Source organism: Mirounga leonina, unplaced genomic scaffold, assembly GCF_011800145.1.
Source record: "Mirounga leonina isolate KUSES-001 unplaced genomic scaffold, KU_Mleo_1.0 Mir_125, whole genome shotgun sequence".
In the NCBI taxonomy this organism is placed as follows: Eukaryota; Metazoa; Chordata; class Mammalia; order Carnivora; family Phocidae; genus Mirounga; species Mirounga leonina.
Window position 1 is genome coordinate 51,605,638 of NW_023270305.1, and position 21,347 is coordinate 51,626,984.

At 36.3% G+C, this 21,347-nt stretch overlaps 1 protein-coding gene and 1 pseudogene across 2 annotated transcripts in view; one reads left to right on the top strand and one right to left on the bottom strand.

The window, feature by feature from the left end:
- The window catches only part of COMMD1 (copper metabolism domain containing 1), a 181,189-nt gene that overhangs the window by 69,410 nt on the left and 90,432 nt on the right, over positions 1-21,347 (bottom strand). For both annotated transcript variants that reach the window (XM_035001462.1, XM_035001463.1), the window contains exon 2: positions 20,279-20,560. In XM_035001462.1, coding sequence (XP_034857353.1) covers positions 20,279-20,560 — 282 coding nt within the window. The remainder of the gene's footprint in view (positions 1-20,278; positions 20,561-21,347) is intronic.
- Positions 15,927-16,275, top strand: LOC118007489 (annotated as a pseudogene).

The window sequence follows — 21,347 nt, forward strand, 5'->3', positions numbered from 1 at the left end:
AAGATTTCAAATTTTTGATGGCTGCATAATATTCCATTGTATATATATATACCACACCTTCTTTATCCATTCATCTGTCAATGGATATCTGGGCTCTTTCCATAGTTTGGCTATTGTGGACATTGCTGCTATAAACATTGGGGTGCAGGTGCCCCTTTGGATTACTACATTTGTATTTTTGGGGTAAATACCCAGTAGTATACCAGATATTCTTGTTTCCAAAGAAACAGGGAAGTAAATCAGGTCCTTCTATATTTATGCTTTTTTTAAAGTTAGTAAAACAAAACAAAACAGAACAAAAACTAAATACAGAGAAGTCATAAATGACCCAGGAATCTAAAAAGAAGATTTAAGGTAATATACTTTTATTTCTACCCTGTTTTAAAGAGGCTAAACCAATATAAGAAGAGCAAGAAGGGGAAGTCTATATGAGCCTATTAGGTTCCACTAAAGTAAACAATTTCCAATTTCAAAGAATGTACTTTGGGCTTTGAAAAGCATATGTAGCACTTTTACTAATATGAGTCAATGGTTTTTAGAACAGTCAAATTTGAGGTAATTCTTCCTAAAACCAATTTCACAAAATCTGAGTATTATGGGCAGTTTTAAATTTGCCAATCAATCAAAAGCATATTCTGAGTATTTTCTATCTCTTCAGTGTAAGATATGTATCAGACAATTCCTGTACTCAAAAAATTTTAAATTTGGGGGCACCTGGGTGGCTCAGTTGGTTAAGCATCTGCCTTCAGCTCAAGTCGTGATCCCAGGGTCCTGGGATTGAGCCCTGCATCGGGCTCCCTGCTCCCTGCCTGCTTCTGCCACTCCCCCTTGCTTGTGTGCTCTGTGTGTGTGTGTGTGTCAAATAAATCAATAAAATCTTTAAAAAAAATTTTTTTTTAATTAAAAAAATTTTAAATTTAACTAGAGAAATAAGAAACCATATTGTGAAAGAACTTACAAATTATAAAGGGACATGTAACTAAGTGAAAGATGGTGTCATACAAACCAAAGTGCCTGTATAGGCACTGGAGACTGTAAGAAGAAAATGAACCATGTAGTAAAAAAGATCATTCCACAGCAGCAATAATCAACTGTTGTCAATGTGAGAGCAGATGTTCTTAAAAGCAAATTTAAAGGAAGCTAGCAACACAGTTTCTATTTCTGTCAGACAAATGATCACTAAGGAAGGATGGAGTCCCACAATCCTTTTCTTCATAATTCATTAGAGATTAAATTCTGTTTCTCAGAACACAAAACCATTTTTATTTAAAAACCCACAAAAAATCATAAAAGTCTTCAAAAACAAAATTCAGTGCAAATGTGGCATCACTAAAATAAGTAACCAAATAAAATTTAGTTTAACATAAATGGCAATAGGCTCCAGAGAAAAAGTAAACCAAATGAAAGATGATACCCTGGCTCTTCAGTTTAATGTAAAAATGAAAAACCAGATGAACTAATAAATTTTTAATTACCAACAACTTTCACTGGTGAAGCACATTTAGGGACAAGTAGTATTTTTTTGTTTTTATCCTACCAATGACTATTATGCTTCTTAAAATGTTTCAGTCAAGCCAATAACTGGGATTAAAAAGTATCTATGATCTTTAATAATAGAATTCGGTACTTAAAGGATGAAATATGAAACAGTATCTACTGAATGCATTTGGGTTTCCAGGTAAACTTGATTAAAAAAGAAAAAGTACTCATTAACACAGCGGCATTCGTTTAGGACTTAATCATATTTTATCTTATGAGGACTGGTTCTCTAGAATCAGGGTTGGTTGTGTCTAACTACTGTAAGGATTTACAGAGGGAAGTAAAAAAATAAATCTAAAAGCAAAGGCAGCCCAACCAGAGCTGAGGCTGGCAGGTGTGGGGCCAGACTGAGTACAGTTCCTTAGAGGAAAGATAAAGGCAAACAGAGGCAGAGAGTGAGATGAATGTGATGCCTTTTTTTATTTTTTTTACTGGGACAAGCAAGTTCTCAGTGCTATAAAAGATGAAAGGGATAGTCAGTTAAGAGGTCAAGAAACCAAGATCAATTGCTAAGAAAGCTAAAAGAGTAGTGAGGCAATGACCAACATGGTCAGGAGATGAAACACTGAGAAAACATTTTACAACATCTCAAGGATAAACTTAGCCTGTATACTCCCCTTTATTAATCATTTGGAATTCTAATTAATGATACTAGGTATCAACACTTTTTGAATAACCACTCCTTTAAGATAATACTAAAAAAAAGAGAATCACCTGCATATATAAACTGTAAACCTACACTGAAATCCTGGAGGCTTGTAAAATACGTTGGTTCTTTCTAAAGCTCAAAATAAATGGTAAAATAATATATTTTGGATATTACTAAATAATATGCTCAAATAAATGCCAAATGTTAGAATTAAGGCTTCTAAAGCATCAGGGAATATTTTCAGTATATGCTCTGTTAAAAGACTATGTATATGACAAAAAAAGATAAAAAATGGTGCTCAGAAAAGAGAGGAAACACCACCACCACAGATGAATTCTTCCCAAGACACAAACACAAGCCTCTTAGATTAGTGGTTCTCCATGGGGGCAATTTTTGCCCCTGGGGGACATTTGGCAATATCAATAGATATTTTTGGTTGTCACAACCAGGGAAGTGGGGAAGGTGCTATTGGTACCTAGTGGCTAGAGATAAGCAATGCTGCTAAACATTATCCTACAATGCACAGGGACAGTTCCCCACAACAAAAAATTATTCAGCAATCAATCAATAAATAGCAAGAGTGGAGATTGAGAAACCCTTCTCTAGATCTAACAGGAAATACAGGGGTCGGAGAAACATGCAATTAAGAACTTCATGGCGTGGGGGAAGAACTTCATGGGGATGCAATCAGCAAAATCTGGAACTTGGGAAACTTTACAGGACAAATGACCCAATTTCTTCAACAAATAAATTATAAGGGAGAAAAACAGGAAGGGGGATCTACAGAGTAAAGGAGCCTGAAAAATCATATCAACTGGGGGCCTGGGTGGCTCAGTCATTTAAGCAACTGACTTGGTTTCAGCTTAGGCTGTGATCTCAGGGTCCTGAGATCAAGCCTCATGTTGGGCTCCGTGCTTAGCGCAGAGTCTGCTTGGGACTCTCTCTCCCTCTGCCCCTCCCCCCTGCTCGCTCTCCCCCTCTCTCTCAGATAAATAAATAAATAATCTTTTTTTAAAAAGCAGGGGGAGTGGCAGGCAGGGGGAGAGGCAGGCTCCCCGCTGAGCAAGGAGCCTGATGCGGAACTTGATCCCAGGACCCTGATAATCATTTTACAATATATACAGTTATCAATCATCATGTTTACACCTTAAATTAAGTCAATATCTCAATAAAACTGGGGGAAAAAAACTTAGTTGACAGGAAAAGAAATAACAGGTCAGAGTGATAGTAGTATAAGTTTGGGTAGAAAAGAATATTATAGTAAATATTCTAAATTTTCAAAATACTGTGCTGATATAGAGCTGAGAGGCCCTGAAGAAGATACTCTGACATATACATAGAATAACTTCAAAGTTCTTCCCAAAAAATTCAATACAAAATTCCTATTTAAGCTCTCTGTAATGTAACCATCAACAGCAAAGGATCAATGTATAATTTACTTATGTATAGAGTACAATCACATACACTATAAGGAAATTCACTAGGCTTATAATTTAAAAACTTGTAGGCATTCCCTTTAGTTGAAAAAGATTGTAAGTCTAGCTTTTCTTTGTGCAGATTGCAAGTAAAATAAAATACTGTCTCCAAAAGATTTAAATCCAAACACAGTGCAAAGATTTCTTCCACAAGCTCATCACCTAAATACTGCTAATTATAGTATAAAACATATAGGGAGAGCATTTTATGACCAAAAAATATTTAAATATTTATTAGTATTTTATATATAAGTATATATATCACAAATATTAATAAATTTGAAAAAGTCAATGAAATAGTAATCTTAACTTCTTAGAATGTTGTCCAACATCCAAGAAAAAAATCTGAAATGTTATATCAGAGTCTAATGTCAAACCTCACTAAACTTCTCAATTAACCTTTCTGCTTATTATTAACCTAATACAGTAAAGCATTTTCTTGGACACAAGCCAAAAAGCCCTCTAGCCTTTTATATAACATTTTAAGTAAACAAAATGAAAATAAACATTTTATTAAAGTGATTAAAAATAAGAGAAATAAGGGCCACCTGGGTGGCTCAGTCTCTTAAGCATCTGCCTTCAGCTCAGGTCGTGATCCCAGGGTCCTGGGATTGAGCCCTGCATTCGGCTCCCTGCTCACTGGGGAGTCTGCTTCTCCCTCTCCCTCTCCCTCTGCCCCTCTCCCCACTCGTGTTCTCTCTCCTTGTGTTCTTCCTCTCTCTCTCAAATAAATTCTTTAAATAAAAAAAATTAAAAATAAGAGAACTAATTATTTAAGCTTAGAATTACTTTTTAGGAATAAGAAAGCAAAGCATTTTCACCACAAAAAATACAGAAAATACTAAAAAGGATATAGAATAAAAAATATACATATCCCCTCACCGAAAAATAATCTTCTAGAACATTTTTTGTGTATTATTTTGGCATTTTTTTTCCCTGTGCAAGTACGTATGTATTTATAAAATTTGTATTGTGATGGTTGCTTAACACTGTGAATGTACTAAAACGTCATTAATGGTCAATTTTGTTAGGTGCATTTTACCAGAACAAAAAATTTTTAAATTTTGATTATACTATGTATATACAGCTATGTATCTTGCTTTTTTCCCCATACTGAACATTATTTCATGAATATTTTCCAATAAAAAATTACAAATAGGGGCACCTGAGTGGCTCAGATGGTTAAGTGTCTGCCTTCGGCTCAGGTCATGATCCCAGGGCCCTGGGATCGAGCCCCATGTCGGGCTCTCCGCTCAGTGGGGAGTCTGCTTCTCCCTCTGCCTCTCCCCCTGCTTGTGCTCTCTCTGTCTCTCTCTCTCAAATGAATAACAAAAATTGTAAATAATTGTTCATTAAATAATTTGTAAAAACAATTTTTTTAATGCCTAGAGTATTTATTTGTAGAGTGGGTATAACCATTTATATGGTTATTCCTTTATTTTCCCTCACTGGCCCATTCACTCCTCTATTAATGGGCATTCAGTTGTTTCTAATTTCCTACCACATAAATTTCATAATAAATATTTGCATAAATAAATATTTGCTGAATCTCAGATTGATTCAATTCCATTGAATTCAATGACCACTAAACAAATGCTCATAATTCCCAGACCTCTCCTTTTACCAAGCCTACATCACTGAAACCCAGACCACAGATTTCCAAATTCCTAATAAAAAATCTCAAGAACAATTCAGCAAAAAAGTAGCCAGAACTTGTTGGTTCTGAAGACTCTCAGTCTCTCTAGATGCAAACAATATTAAAATAAGAAATGGCTTCCAAGCAAAATTCAAATCCAAGGCATTGCCAAGAAAACATGGTCTAAAAGATGTGGTTGAGAATGTAGCTATAAAATTCTTTGTCGTAACTTCAGAAAGCTCTGAGATGGTGCTTCTAAGTACTATTGAGTTAGACAAAAGGTCTTTTAAAGATTTTAAAGTACAACTCACAGATTCTTTTAATCAAACACTAGAGCTTCCAACAAGCTAAAAGCCATTGTCCCTTAGCAGAGACCCAAGATAGAAAATGGCTTATCTCACAGAGATTTCTAAGTGTGGCTTCTAACTAATGGAGTGAGTTCAAATAAGAATTTATAGAAGATCCATAAAGTTTTTTAAGAGAATTATATGGGCAGAAATACTGCCCATGTGGACCAAAAGAAACATAAACTGTACAAAATGAAGAGTCCTTTAGACTTCCAAACATCTATAGGCAGGAAATGGGGAGAGGAAACTATACAACTGCATATACAGGCTACCTTTCACAGAAAAGGAAAGATAACTCAAAGTGTAGAACCAAAAGCCCAGGAGACAAAGCTAAGAGCCATGGAGAAATTCCCAGACTTTGAACTCTAATCAAAGAACTACCAACCTACGTCTAGTTGAATTTCAGAAGTGGCATGAAGTAATGGCACCTCTGTGACAACATTTTCCCTCTTTTTTAACAAGACAGCCTATAGTGGTTATCTTTGTCTGGCCTGACCACTGTATTCTGGGTGTGTAGGGAACAGATAATTTGCCTCTTTGGTTTCACAGATCTTCAAATAGAGAGGTAATGTACTCAAGGAGCTGAAATTAAGGAACTATACCTAATGAGGCCTACACCTAGACTTGATTTAGATAATGATATCCTGGACCATAAGCTGATATTATAAAAGGAGAGAGTTGCAGGATATTGGGAGGGGGCAAGTATATTTTACATGTGAGAGGAACATCAATAATTTTGACCAGGAATGTACTATAGTGATTTAAAATATGTTCACAAATTCTTTGACACTTGCTTCAAAAGGTGGAGCCTAGTTCCTTCCCCTTGAGTGTGGGCTGGACTTAGTGACTCAGTGCCAAACAATAATAAAAAAGTAACTTCCAAAGAAAAGAGTAGGTAAAGGGAGAAACGGTTAACTTTACAATGGAGAAACTTGGTAAACACTAACCTTAATATGTGATGACAGTTAACATCAACAGTCAGGTCATGTGGATTGTATGTACCCTCTAATATGGTGTGACAAGAAAGGCCCTTCACCTCTATTGTAATTTTTCCCAAAACCCGTAAGTCCAGTCTCACCATGAGAAAAACAATAGACAAGCCCAGATTGGGGGACATTCTACAGGATATCTAGCTGGTATGCTTCAAGACTGTATGGTCATAAAAAATAAGGAAAGATGAGAGACTGACACAGACCAGAGGAAACTAGGGAGATACAACAACTAAATGCAATTTAAGTAGTTTAGTCAGCAACTTAGTGGTACCCTGAATTGGATCCTGGAACAGAAAGAGAACATTAATGGAAAAACTGGTGAAATACAAATAAAATCTGTAGTTTAATTAGTAACAATGTACCAGTATTATTTTTACAAATGTACCATGGTAATACAAATGTTAACAAGGAAAACTGGATGAAGAGAATAAGGGAACTCGTTGTACTATCTCTGCAACTTCTGTGTAAATCTAAAATTATTAAAAAATAAAGTTAATCTATAACCTTCTCAACCCCTGCCCCCCAAATCATACCTATTTCAGAGGTTGGTAAGAGGACTGAATAAATCAATGCACAGAACAGTGCTTGAAGCCATGATGAGAATATAATAAATAACAGCAATTACTGTTCTTATATTAAATATTAGTAGATATTTGCTAAATGGATGAATATTAAAACACAACAAACCAAAAAGAGCTAACTTCATTAATTCCATACTTGTTATACTGCTCTATTCCTCATTATTTCCCAGCAAAAATAAACTATGACATATACTTACTTTTTTTTTTTAAAGCAGAAGTTATGGTGTACAAGTCAGTGACTAAGTCATACAAGGCACTGTGGCCTCCTGCTTGCTTTTTCTTTCTTGGTTCACTCACAATGGAAGAAACCAGTTGCTATGTCACTCTATGGCCAACAACCAGAAGGGATCGGAGGCCTCTTCCAACAGCCACATGGGTGAACCTGGAGGCAGATCCTCTAGCCCCAATCCCTGGGGTAGCTATAGCTCTGGCCAATATCCAGTGCAGCTCAATAGGAATCCTGAGCTAGAATCACTTAACAAAGCTCCTCCCAAATTTTTATCCCAACTCCTTTGTGAAATAATAAATGCTTGTTGTTTTATGACCCTAATTTTAGGGGTAATTTATTATACAGCAGTAGATAACTAATATATGGATTCTCTCCCTCATTAATTCATTCAAAAATTTATTGAAGGTATAAACTACCAAGACACTGTAGAGGACCACATATTGATTTTGCCTGTACAGTATGCCTAATTCCTTTGGGAAACTACTCCTCACCTATTCCATGTAGTATCAGCTGTCAACCTATACCCTACCTTGCCCTTGATCAAAGAGCTGGACAAATACTACAAGCTTAAAATACCCTAATTCCTGTAAATAGTGACTTCTCCATGAGTAGCTATGTGACCTACACAGGAAAAATAAGAATCAGTCTTTAATCAATACACATATATTGGTAAGAGAGAAACATCTCTTTCCCCTGGTATTTCTAAGCTGAAAAGATGAATCTGGACCTGATAACCATCATCTTACCTCCACGGGGAGTAAGCTTGTTTACAGAATGACATGGACAAAGCCAAGAGATATCTAAAGCCAGGAACCATGTTTGGGCTTCTTAAGTACATAACCCACTACCCTCCTTTTTTGCTTAATTAAGTTAGACACTAATATAGGTGCTTTGTTTTCTTTTAAATCTAAGTTGTATCAAATGCTAAAGAAAAGTTCAAAATATCCTGAGAATTCAGATTATCAGAGCCAGATGATGTAACTGGAGAGAAATTCAAAAGAGAGGTATTCAGTATTTTGGACTGTGAAGAAGAAAGATCTTACTAAGTGAAAATGGGGGGAAAAAAAAAAAGAAAAAAGAAAATGGGGAGTGGATAAAGAACATTCCAAGCAGCAACAGGAAAGGTTATGCATGTATGGAAAATATAGTCCTGCTTGGTTGGACTGTACAATATAAATAGGTGATTGGGCATGGGAGCCTTAAATTATATCCTTAGACGACTAGGCTGTTTCCTTTAAACTAAGAGAGTGTATGAGGGGCAGGTATCACAGGATGACAGATCAAATTCATTTTGTGATCAATATTGTTTGAATGTGACCACTCATTTAGCCATGTACTCACTAGCTTTATCATCATAATTCAGTTCATGCTTCTCTACTGTATCCATAATACTATTAAATGACTTATTAAAATTCAGATATACTTCCTTTGTTTTTTACTTCCTCTAATCTACTTACATTAATAACCCCGGTAATAAACAGGAAGTTGAACTTATTCAGCAGTTAATCTGAGCTGGTTCCTAGTGACTACCACTCATCATTTACTGCTACCTGCATCTTGGGTGATACTACTAAGCTCTCTTTAATTAATTACACATAGAGCTATCAGGAAAGTTCAAAAAAATGAGAAACCTGAAACTTAGCTTCCAAGTTCAAAAGTCCTACTTTCTACTTCCCCAAAGGGGAAATCATTTTTTTAAAAACCCATACAAAAGTGCTAAGAATGGCCTTAAACCATATATAAAAATTAACCAAAATGGATCAAAGACCTAAATGTAAGAGCTAAAACTATAAAACTCTTAGAAGAAAACACAGGGGAAAAAGTTCAGTGACACTGGATTTGGCAATAATTTCTTAGATAGGACACCAAAAGCACAGGAAACAAAAGAAAAAATAGATAAATTGGACTACATTAAAATTAAAAATTTCTGTGCATCTAAAAAGTGATTCACCAACTGAATGTGAGAGAATATTTGCAAGTCATGTATCTGTAGGGATTGATACCCAGAATTTATATATAAGGAACTCCTACAACTCAATAATGACACCAAAAGCAACAACAAAAAACAGGTTAAAAAATGGGCATAGGTCTTGAATAGATAATTCTCCAAAGAAGATTTACAAATGGCCCATAAGCATATGGAAAGATGCTCAACATCACTAATCATTAGAGAGTCAAAACCACAATACCACTTTGCACCCATTTGGATGGCTATTTATTTATCTAATTACTTATTTATATTTTTGAGAGAGAGAAAGAGCATGCAAGCAGGTGGGGGGTGCAGAGGGAGAGAGAGAATCTTAAGTAGGCTCCATGCCCAGCACAGAGCCTAGCCTCAAGACCCTGAGATCATGACCAGAGCCGTAATCAAGAGTCGGATGCTTAACTGACTGAGCCACCGAGGCATAGACGGCATTCATTAAAATAAAGAAGGAAAGTGGAAGAAGGAAAGAGGAAGGAAGGAAGGGAGGGAAGAAAGGGGAGTGGAGGGGAGGGAAAGGGGAGCAAGGGGAGGGAGAGGGGAAGAAGGGGAGGGAGGGGGAGGGAGGGAAGGAGAGAGGGAGAAAGGGAGGAAGGGAGGAAAGGAGGGAGGGAGTGTTGACAAAGATGTGCAAAATTTTGAATACTCATGCATTACTAGAAAGAATGTAAAATGGTGCGGCCACTGTGGAAAACAATTTGGTAGTTCCTCAAAAATGTAAACACGGAATTACCATATGATCCAACATTTCCGCTCCTAGGTATACACCCAAAAGAATTACAAGCAGGGATTCAAACAGATATTTGTACATCCATGTCCATAGTAACATTATTCACAATAGCCAAAAGGTGGAAACAACTCAAATGTCTATCAATATATTAAAGGATAAATAAAATCTGTCAGTACATACAATGAAATATAACTCAGCCTTAAAAAGGAATGAAATTCTGACACATGCTATGACATGGACAAATCTTAAGATATTATTCTAAGCAAAATAAGCCAGACACAAAAGGGCAAATACTGTATGATTCCACTTATACAAGGTATCTAGAGTAGGAAAATTCATAGATACAGAAAATAAATAGAAGTTACTAAGGGCCAGAGAGAGGTAGGAATGGGGAATTATTGTTCAATGGATGTAGCATTCCTGTTAGGGATGATGAAAAAGTTCTGGAAATAGAGAGTAGTGATGCTCACACAACACTGTGAATGTGCTTAAAACCAATGAACTCTACACTTAAAAATGGTTAAATGATAAATTCTATGTTATGTATATTTTACACGATAAAAAAACAACAGCTAAGAATGAATGAGCTTGGGCCAGAGGTCTTCTACATTCATCTTGGCAGTAGATGTGGCATACATGGAATGAAGCCCACAGCCAACCAGCCAATATACAAATACTAGCCAAACACAAGCAGTTTCAACATTGCTGAGGAGGATAGACTGTCACCCCGAGTTCAGCATAAAGAACTTACATCTAAAAATTATTTCCAAGTCCTATTAAGGCTTGGTTTCCTGGCTTCCTTTCAAGCACCCCATCTGTCCACAAGAATAGAACCAGAGAGTCTGAACAGCAACAATCTGAAAGAAGTCCAACACCAGAGGCTTTCTGTTGGCAGGCTACTAGTCAGAAGCTGAGGATTTCAGCAGTGCCAAAGCCCCATTCTCACAGGGTCATGAGCTTACAAAGACAAACACTCAAATCTCTCTCTCCCTCTTTAAATCATTTTACTGAAGTATAATATACATACAGAAATGGGCATATCATAAATACAATGATTTCTTTCAAAGCCTATTAGGAAAAATTTAAGCTCAGTAATCTCAAATGCATCTCTTTATAAATTGGAGTTTAAAAATAAAATTACTTCAGCACAAACAGCATTTTTTTAACTGCCAAATATTAAATCATTACTTTTAATTCATTTTTTTTCCTAAGTGGAAGGGCTAATTATAGCTATCAAAAAACTCAAGTTCTGTATTGGATGGTCATCTTAGCAATAAGACTATTTAAAGACAAGGATCATCAATTTATACTAACATACATGCAAAAAACTCAGAGTAATTGCTAATTTCTCACTTTCTTTCCTTTTCCACATGCTTTCCAACTCATCTCAAAGCAACTCATCTACATTCAAAACATTTCTTCTCTCTGCTCACTTCTTTCTACCTTGACTGCTAAAATTATCTCCCTCTGCTCTGCCAACATCATCTCACCTGGACCACTACAATAACTCCATATGTTCTCCTGGCTTCAATTTTTTTGGGGGGAGGGGGCACAATACTGATTTTTATGTTATCCCTAGGCTTGACAAACAAATTTTGAAACATGTTACAATGAATTTTAAAAAGGAAGAGAACTGTCAAAATTGTGGAACAGAGGTGGAAATGTGGAATGGAGATTATCAGAGGTCTACATAATCCCATTTGGAAATGAAGTATTAATTTTGACTCTGTTCATTCTGGATACTTAGCCTTGGTAACAGAATGAGGGATGGAGTGTTTTGGTTTTTGCTTTGTTTTCACCTTGAGATCCCATTTTACCTACATATTATCACACAGAGATTTGGAAGCAAAAAAGAGAATTGCTTTTAATGTGCAAAAAACCAATTCCAACCTCAGTGATATGGGCGGGGGGGGAGGGTGGGGATCTTGGTGTCATGGCTTCACTCTGAACTGTGCTATAATCCATCCTTCACACATGAGTCAAAGTGATCCTATAAGAACATATCACATTGCATCATTCCTTTGTTTGAAACCTTCTAATTATTTCCTATTATACTTAGAATAAAAATCCAAATTTCTTACCAAAGCCAACTTCTTGCCTTTCCTGTTTCCTCTGCGTTTTGCGCTTCTAGATCAGCCTGCCTCCTCAGAAAGCCTTTCCTCACTCAAGCTAAAGCAGTAGCCCCTTACTTTGAGGTGAGATCTGGGTATCCATAATTTTTTAAAGCTTCCTGGGTGAGTCTGATATTCAGTGATGCTAAGACCAGTGCACTAAGAGTCTTACTTCTGCTTGCAATAATTTTTCTGTCAATTTACTTCTTGCTATTTCTTACTGCCTATGGGTTGAGAAACTGGAAAACCAACATGTAGGACGTGATAAAAAAAGAAATGACAATCATCAGGAACCTGTACTAAACCCTACCAAAGGTCGTACCTAGCTGTTAAATGCAAGTGGTATGTTCATAAACTCTAAGGAATCTGTACTGCCTGTACCAACTTTTCTTAGTTCATGACTCTCAGCTCTGAATAGGAGAGCTGAAGTTGTCAGAGAAATCAAATGCAAATGTTACCTGCTCACAACTGCCTTCCCTAACTTCCTGGGTAAAGAGGGTTATTCCCTCTTCTGTGCTTTGGTAAGGTTCTTCAGTTTCTGATATACTTTCTTACACTAATTACTATTATTTTTCTTTTTCTGTCAGCTCCATAAGATAAAGGATTTGTCTATGTTGTTCACTGATATATCCCCAACACCTATTGAGAGTCTGACACACGGTAGATGCTTCGTAAATAATGGATTCAGTGATTCATTTATTCATTCAACTAATATTTACTGAACATCACGTGCCAGACAGCATCCTAGACCTTGAGGATACATCAGTGAACAAAACACTAAAAATCCTTGCCCCCTTATATGCTAATGTGGAGCACAGGCAAGATTAATAAGTAAAACAAAATATACAGTATGCTACTTAGAATAAGTGGCAGGAAGAAAAAATACAGAAAAAAAAAAAACTAATCTATGATAACAGAAGGTACATCACTGGTTTCCTAGGAGTTGGGGTAGAGAGAGGGATGAACTATAAAGGGGCACAAGGAAACTTCTGGGGGCTGATGGACACATTCTGCCTCTTGACTATAGTGGTAATTTTACAAGTGTATACACCAGCCAAAATTAATCAAATTGGACACTTCAAATGGATACAGATTATTGTATGGATATTATGGCTCAATGAAGTTTTAAACAATAAAGCAGGAAGTGGAGGACTGAACTTTTAGAAAGATGGTCAGTGAAAGCATTAATGAGAAGGTGAATTAGGAAAAAAAAAAAAGATGTCAGAAAGTGGAAAAGCTATTATTGCAGATATCTGAGGGAAGATCAATCCAGAGAGAAGGAACAGCAAATGCAAAGACATGTTCCACATGCTTGACATGTTCCACAAATCAGCAAGGAAGCCATTGGGTCTAGTTAGAGAAGAGTGAGTAAGGGAAAGAGCTATTAATCTAATTGAGATAGGAAATCACTAATGAGATAAGAGCCATGAATACATGATTTGCTCTGTGGATATACTACTGTGTGTTGAGAATAAGTTAAAGAGCAGATGTAAATACACCAGTTGGGAGGATGTTGTTAACGATCTAGGAGAGCAGTGTTGGTGATCTGAACAGAATAGTGGGGAGGGAGGGTGTTAGTGAGAAGTAGTAAAATTTAAGCCATATTTTAAAATTAAACCTAGCAGGATTTGATGATGGACTTGATGTGGGTGTGAGAAAATGAAAGGATATAAATTGGAAGAATGGATGTGTCACTAACTGAGATGAAAAAAATGAAGGAGGAACAGGTTTAGGAGACTTATGAGGAACTTAATTTGGGGCATATTTAATTTTTTGATACCCTCTTCACATTTAAGTAGAATTCTCAAGTATGTCATAAATATATATCTGGAATTTAGGGGGAAAATCTAGTTTGAAGATATAATTCAGGAGCTGTTAGCATATAGATGATATTTAAATACATGAAAATGGATAGGATAACCTAGGAAGTGTGTTGTACATAAGAAGAAAAGAGGACCAAGGACCTGAGGCCAGGGACGCTCCAACTTTTAGATGTTGGGGAAATGAGAAGGAGCCAGCAAAAGAGATCTAAAAGGGGGAAAGAAAAGAGCAGACTAGATAGCTAAAAGGAAAATCAGGCAAATGTGGTATCCTGGAAGGACAAGTGTTTCAAAGAAAAGAGAACTCAAGTAGGTCAAATGCTCATGGGTCAAGTAACTGCAATCTCAAAAGGTTGCTACTTAAGACCAAAATAAATGCAAATGCAAAACACTGTATAAATTTTTAAACAACGACTTGGCTAAGAAAACCAAGGACTACATTAATAGTAGAGCAAACTAATATTTAACACATCAAAAATATGAAATACCACTTATTACACAATAAGTATAATATATAAAACATACTCAAAATGTCTACTTTTCAATTGGTAAATTATCAACTACTGAATAATTCTGATTTTAATCTTTCATATTAGATGACCACTTTAAACTTACATTTTCCCCCATTAACTATAACTATTCTGTTATGTAACTATCCATTTTAATTTATAATAGTAAAAGCTTTTTTTGCAACTTTTTTTTCTATTTTGGTAAACATTTCCTCTGTACAAGGTATTTTTTTGCAAATAGCTAATTCAGAGTTAGAATTTAAATTTTAAGCTTTAGATCTCCATGTTTGTTTTTTAGCAAACATGAACAAAGTAAAAATCACAGTGGCTTTCAAGGGAGACAAAACTTCTTATTCTTCTTTTCTGTGTGGTTACAGACTTTAGGCATTGTCTTCTATAAATGATATCTTGGAACTGTAAATTTAGGACCTCAACTTTAGAACACAAACTATTATGAAACACACCTTAGAGCTACAAAAAAGGGTTGGCCCATTCAGAACTAAAGTTTAAATAAACTCCATGTTCTAAACCTGATATAAAATATAAAATGAAAAGTTTATTTTTAAAAATCCATTCTAAACTGATTTAATAATCCCCAAGTTGTTAAATTTCATCAATCCCTAGTGACAAAAGGTGGTTTATTACATTACCTTCACTAATTTCTGTGGAAGTTATCCTTTATTATATCGTTAAAAGTGAAAACAAGCTTAAATATAAGAATTACCAGAAATAGGCCAACCACTACAGCTTATCTAACCAAATGAGATATCTAAGCTCCCCTTGGTAGGTATTTGGAGTAAGGCAATATGATCTTAAAATGGTGACTGAGCATTGATAAAAACAATGGCATTTTATTTATTCTCTATATTCTATCCTTATATTTCATTTTTAAAAAAGATTTTATGTATGTATGTACGTATGTATGTTTTGAGTGTGAGCAGGGAAAGCGGGAGAGAATCTCAAGCAGACTCCACACCAAGCACAGAGCCCCAAGTGGGGTTTGATCCCATGACCCCGAGATCATGACCTGAACCGAAATCAAGAGTTGGATGCCTGACTGAGCCACCCAGGTGCCCCTATCCTTTTATTTCTCCATATATTTATACACACACACATAAAACCTATGTATGTACATACATGTTTATGTAAGTGAGAAAGAGTGTCAGAGAATGTGTATGTGTTTTAATCTTTGCTTCTTTTCCTATGACACAAACCAGGGAGTTGTGGTGGCATTGCTCAAGCTGGTGAAGCTACAGTGGTATAACAGAGCTCAGCTGTTAATAATAATAATAAACTGGTTATTAATCACCCAAGCTCGAGAAGGATAATGGCAGACCTGGGTGAGGCACATGAAGCAGAGTTGCAGCACCTGGTGGCAGCCAAACAACAAAAGGTGCATGCAGTTCACTGCACAGGTGTATCACATCTTGGAGCTGTGCTGGGATGAATGTGTGGAGAAGCCAGAGAATCGCCTAGACTCTCCCACTGAAAATTCTTTCTCCAGCTGTGTGGGCTGCTTCACTGACACTACTCTTGCTATCACCAGTCAGTCTGCCCAGACTGTAGAGAAAGAACAGTGGGCCATCCCCAGGGAGAGTGACAGAAGAAGCAAAGGACTTGTTATGAAGCAGACTGAAGGGCAGGGGAGGGGAGGCTGTCTTCCCTACGTCTGCTGAAAACAGACCCAAACCTAGAGGAGTGCTTGGTACACTAAATCCTAGTCTAGAAAAGGCAGTAACATTAGCCATTTCTAGAAAGGCAAAAAGAAACAGAGCTTTGTATTGCTGATCTCTACAGGCAGGGCACTTCAAAATGTATACGAAAGAACAATTTGGTGGAAGATAAGAGGAACAATTTGTCACTAAACGGTTCAGCACTGAGGTTGTGGCTAAATGTTTCCTCACAAAATGTTTTATTGGTCTTGAAAAACAAGAAGTCACAAAAAAGGGGTGCTTAGCTGGCTCAGTCAGAAGAGCATGTAAATCTTGATCTCAGGGTTGTGAGTTCGAGCCCCATGTTGGGTGTTGAGATTACTAACAAAAATAAATAAATTCTAAAAAAAAAAGTCACAAAGGAAAAACCAACACATCTTTATAAAATACCAAAATTCAATCTTTAAAAAAGAAATAACCATAAATGAGACTTCACTAAACATATAAATTATCCCCCCAAAAGTTACTATTTAAAAAAGAAGACATTCTATGATAATTACATTCCAGAAGAAAACAACATGGAGTTAATAAGTATATTAAATAACAAAACTTTTCTAAAGACACATACCAGATTCCAATAGTCCTCAAGGCTTGGGGACCCTCAGTGATTGATGCCCAAATATGATAGGATCTCAACTGTACAAGTAAAGCACTTGTTCTTTTCTTTGTACATGAAATGTTCACCTCAAAGTGTTCTATGTTCTTTCACCATTGAATTCATGTTTTATTCTTGCAAAATTTTTTATTTCTGTTGGAGAAAAACATTCTAAGAAAAGTAATTAGTTCACTAGTTCAAACTCATTTTCTCTAGCTCTGTAGATTTCCATAAATGTATACTGCTTTAGTTACTTCTCTATTACTTCGGCTTCCTCATCTTCCAAAAGTTTATTATATTGTGTTAATAGAAAAAAGCCAGTGCCTGTACTTGGTCACTGATCACCAAATGTAGTTTTTGGACTAAAGAAAGAAGTAACACAAACTAGCAGGAGAAAGCAATTTAAATAGAGAAGGGAAGACAAAAAACCCACCACTACCACATCTAGTTCCTGAAGAGAGTCCCCAAGCACCCCATACATTATGGTAACTAGAAGTACTATGCCAACGTATATTGAATTCTCACTGTAAAAATTTGATACCAAGCTCTATTTACACTTCACATTGTTTGGCTACCTTTAATACAGTGGTTCTCAACTCTGGATGAATATTGGAATCACTAACTTTAACGAATACTGATACCCAGGTCCCATCCCCACAGATTCTTATTTAATTGGTCTCAACATCGTCCTAAGCATGAAAAATTTTAAAGCCCCACAAGCGATTCTTATGTGCAGCTATCATTGAGAACAACTGATTTAAAATGACATAAACTGAAGACAGTAATTTAGTTACTTTGGGGTATATCAATACACACATATGCACACACACAGAGTTCAAAAAAGTTGGTCATTCTTCTTGGAAGCAACCTCTCAGTATCTTAGAATCATTAATTCTCTCACAAGTTCATTCAATGTCTACATATGAAAATAACTTTGACTTTGTTGCCTATAGATGTTCTAAAAACTGGAAATTTGATATAGTGGAGTACTTCATAAATAATATTTACTTAGAGGCTGACAGAAGTACTAACCAAGGATCCAGGTCTCACAAAAACATTTCCTGTAGGATTTGGGCTGTATGTTTTATTGCCAGCCTACGTTGTATTATTGTTTACTTTTTTCTTTACAACTTTTCTTAAGAATATATTTGCAGTCAAAGGATTTTGTGGGTTAAAGAGCAATTTCAGTATCAATGCTGTCGACTACCTTATTTTATTATGAACATGTTTTTTTGACTCCTAGACGTTGGTATCAATGGTTTTTGGGAAAAAAAATCAATTTAGTGATTTCCATTTTAGTTTTCATTTTACCACATAGTACCTCTGTCTAAAGGAAATCATATCTATCTCAGATACCTTCTCTAGAAAATGGGGATAGACTACTTCACCTGTGTAATTCACCAGGTAAGTGCTTAAGGACTCTCTGACTTCTAAGATCTGTTGATTACACTGTGATAGGTAAACTTTCTAGAAACATCAATGTCCATTTATTTACATATTGTCTGTTGCTGCTTTTGAGCTACAACAACAAAGTTGAGTACTTATGACAGAAACTATACGGTTGTCAAGCACAAACTATCTGGCCACTTAAAAAAAAATTTACCAACTCGTTCTAATTGATCACAAAATATCCCTGAAGCTAGCCAACATTATTTGTAGTGAGGTTTAGATTTACTGTTGGCAAAATCATTCTACACTTAAAAAAACAGACAGTTGAATGCCACTTTGGGTAACAAGATCAAAGAAAAAACTTTAAAGATTTTCAAGTAGATTTAAAAAATCCCTGTGGTGATACCCAATAAATCCAGATGATATAAGTTACTAAAATCAAAAGGCAGTTTAAGAAATAATAGGAAAATATCAAGTTAAAGTATTTTTTTATTAAAAATTTTATTTTATTTATCTGACAGAGAGAGAGAGAGCAAGCACACAAGCAAGGGGGGGGGCGGGCAGCAGAGGAAGAAAGAGAAGCAGGCTCTCTGCTGAGCAGGGAGCCCAACGCGGGGCTCGATCCCAGGACCCAGGTATCATGACCTGAGCCGAAGGCAGACACTTAACCGACTGAGCCACCCAGGCAACCCTGCTCAAGTTAAAGAAGTATTATAACAGCTTTCTAGGAATATCTTAAAATAGATATGCATGTTTTCATATTCCTACCCAAATTATAAAAACTTAAAGACAAAATGAAATAATCACTACTACCAAATAAAAAATGAATAGCCTATATAAATGGCTAGTGAAACTTAGATATCCAAGTATACTTATCACATAACACACCTTTGTAATCTGTCAGATTTTTGATCTAGGAACAGTAGGAGGAAGGCCATATATGACGGTTAAGAGAATGGACTTTAGGGTCAGACAAACCAAAGTCAAAAAAGGCAATAGCACTATTTTACAATAACTGTATAAAAGATTCTCCAAATGTATTTTGAAAAAGAATTATTTTTTAAAGGAATTACCTTTTAAATTAAAATTAGTGTTATTATGGAACTACAAACACTGAAAAATCCTAAGAAACTTAAGAAAGGAATATGTAAGGGAAACTGACAGCTAAAAAAATGCTCTCATCTGTAGAAAAAAAATAAATTTCTATTATAGGATGTAACAGAAGCACTTATTTGATTATTTATCTGAAAATAAATCTAGTTAGCTAATTCAGTGATCTGGGTTTTCTCTTCCCAATTATGGGTTGCTGCTTTTTTCTTTTTTTCTCAAAAGGCATACACCAGGTCATTAAAAGTCTGATATGGCAGTCATCTGAAGCACAAACTGAATGACTTCAAGAAAAACAATGTAGATGCCAAAATCATCTGCTATAATGACGATGGAAACTGCAAGAAAAAGAGGACTGTTTTGTAAATAATCAAGATCAAATTAAAAATTATTTGTGGGCTCAAGGATAGAGATAGCACACTTAGGGTCTTTAGGAACAAATACTGTAATTAAGATACACTGCCAAAAAAGATGACTGGGTGAGACAGTTTTGTTCTGTGTTGTTTAATCTCAATTTCTGCTCTTTATTTAGCATCTCTATCATTGCTTTAAAGATTCTGACCAAATGCCAAGAATTCTGAGATCTAACCAAAATGGAGTAGTAGCCAACTTCTGTGCAATCACCTCAATGACCCATTTTGTACTTCTGAGGTAACTGCCAGGACCATGAGGCTGGTTTCCAGATTCTATCCAAAACTGGGAATATCCAAATTTTCAGATGATTCCATATCTGAAAAGGGATTCTAGGAAACAGGGTCTTTTCCTATTATTCTTATTATCTCTGCAAAGAAGACTGTTACATAAAATCAATCTGAATATATAGCTAACATGTAATGAGAAATATAGTTTACAAAAGGAAATTAAAGTTTGATTTACCTGTCCACTTTTCCCTATTTCCAGCTCCATTATAGCAACAGGGGTGTGAATTTGAGCTGAATGCCTTGACTGCGACTTGCCGTCAATTCTCCAACTCAGGCCCCGAAGCCCACTGTCCCAACGGCTCTGGTTCATTAGGCTCTCTCGAATTTTTGTCTTGTGGCTTTTCCAGAATTTGGAAATGACAGCAGCTTGGTCAGATGTGATCCCACCTTGCTTTTTGGTTTGAGCGGTCAAGAATGCCTCCAGCTGGTTGAAATCCATGTCTGCAGATGCAATAGACTATAATGACAGAAAAAAAAATAAATTTGAATTTGGTAAGTAAATAGAAAAAGATAGCTTCTTAACTACAGATCATATTTTGAATGACTATTAAATTGCCATTGCTGTTTTTAATTATTTTATTTATTTATTTGAGAGAGAGAGTAAGTGAGAGAGAGTGAGCTCGAGTAGAGGAGGAGCAGAGGAAGAGGGAGAAGCAGACTCCCCACTGAGCAGGGAGCCCGACATGGGGCTCGATCCTGGGATTCCAGGATCATGACCTGAGCCCAAGGCAGACGCTTAACCGACTGAGCCATCCAGGCGCCCCGCCATTGCTGTTTTGAGAACAGTAAGCTGCTACATAAACTGAAGTGGAAAATCATCAAAGGTCTGTGGCAATGGTGCCTTCGAGAGGACAGTGACTGTTAATGATCTGGTCTCAAGACAAGATTTTCCTTGCCTCTTCTTTGGTATTTCCTTATCCTCCCCTGGTCATTGGGGTTGGCATGAGCTCCAAACCAGACAAATCATAGTTATCCTCCTTTCTCTGGACACAACAGCTGATCCAAATCAATCTCCTAATTTAGAGCAGGAAAAGAAATGGTCTTGCCTCTTGGGGTCATGGTATCAGAAAAACATGAGGCTAGGATGCAGACTGCTCTCTTTGATCTTTTGGCAAAGGCCTGATTGCAATAAAAAGAATGAAGCCAAGCAGAGTTGAGAGTGGGTTCTAAAGGAGTGATATCCCTGCTCTATAATCCCCAAGGCCCTGGTTCCTGTAAACCTTCCTTGAATTCCGTATGCTATC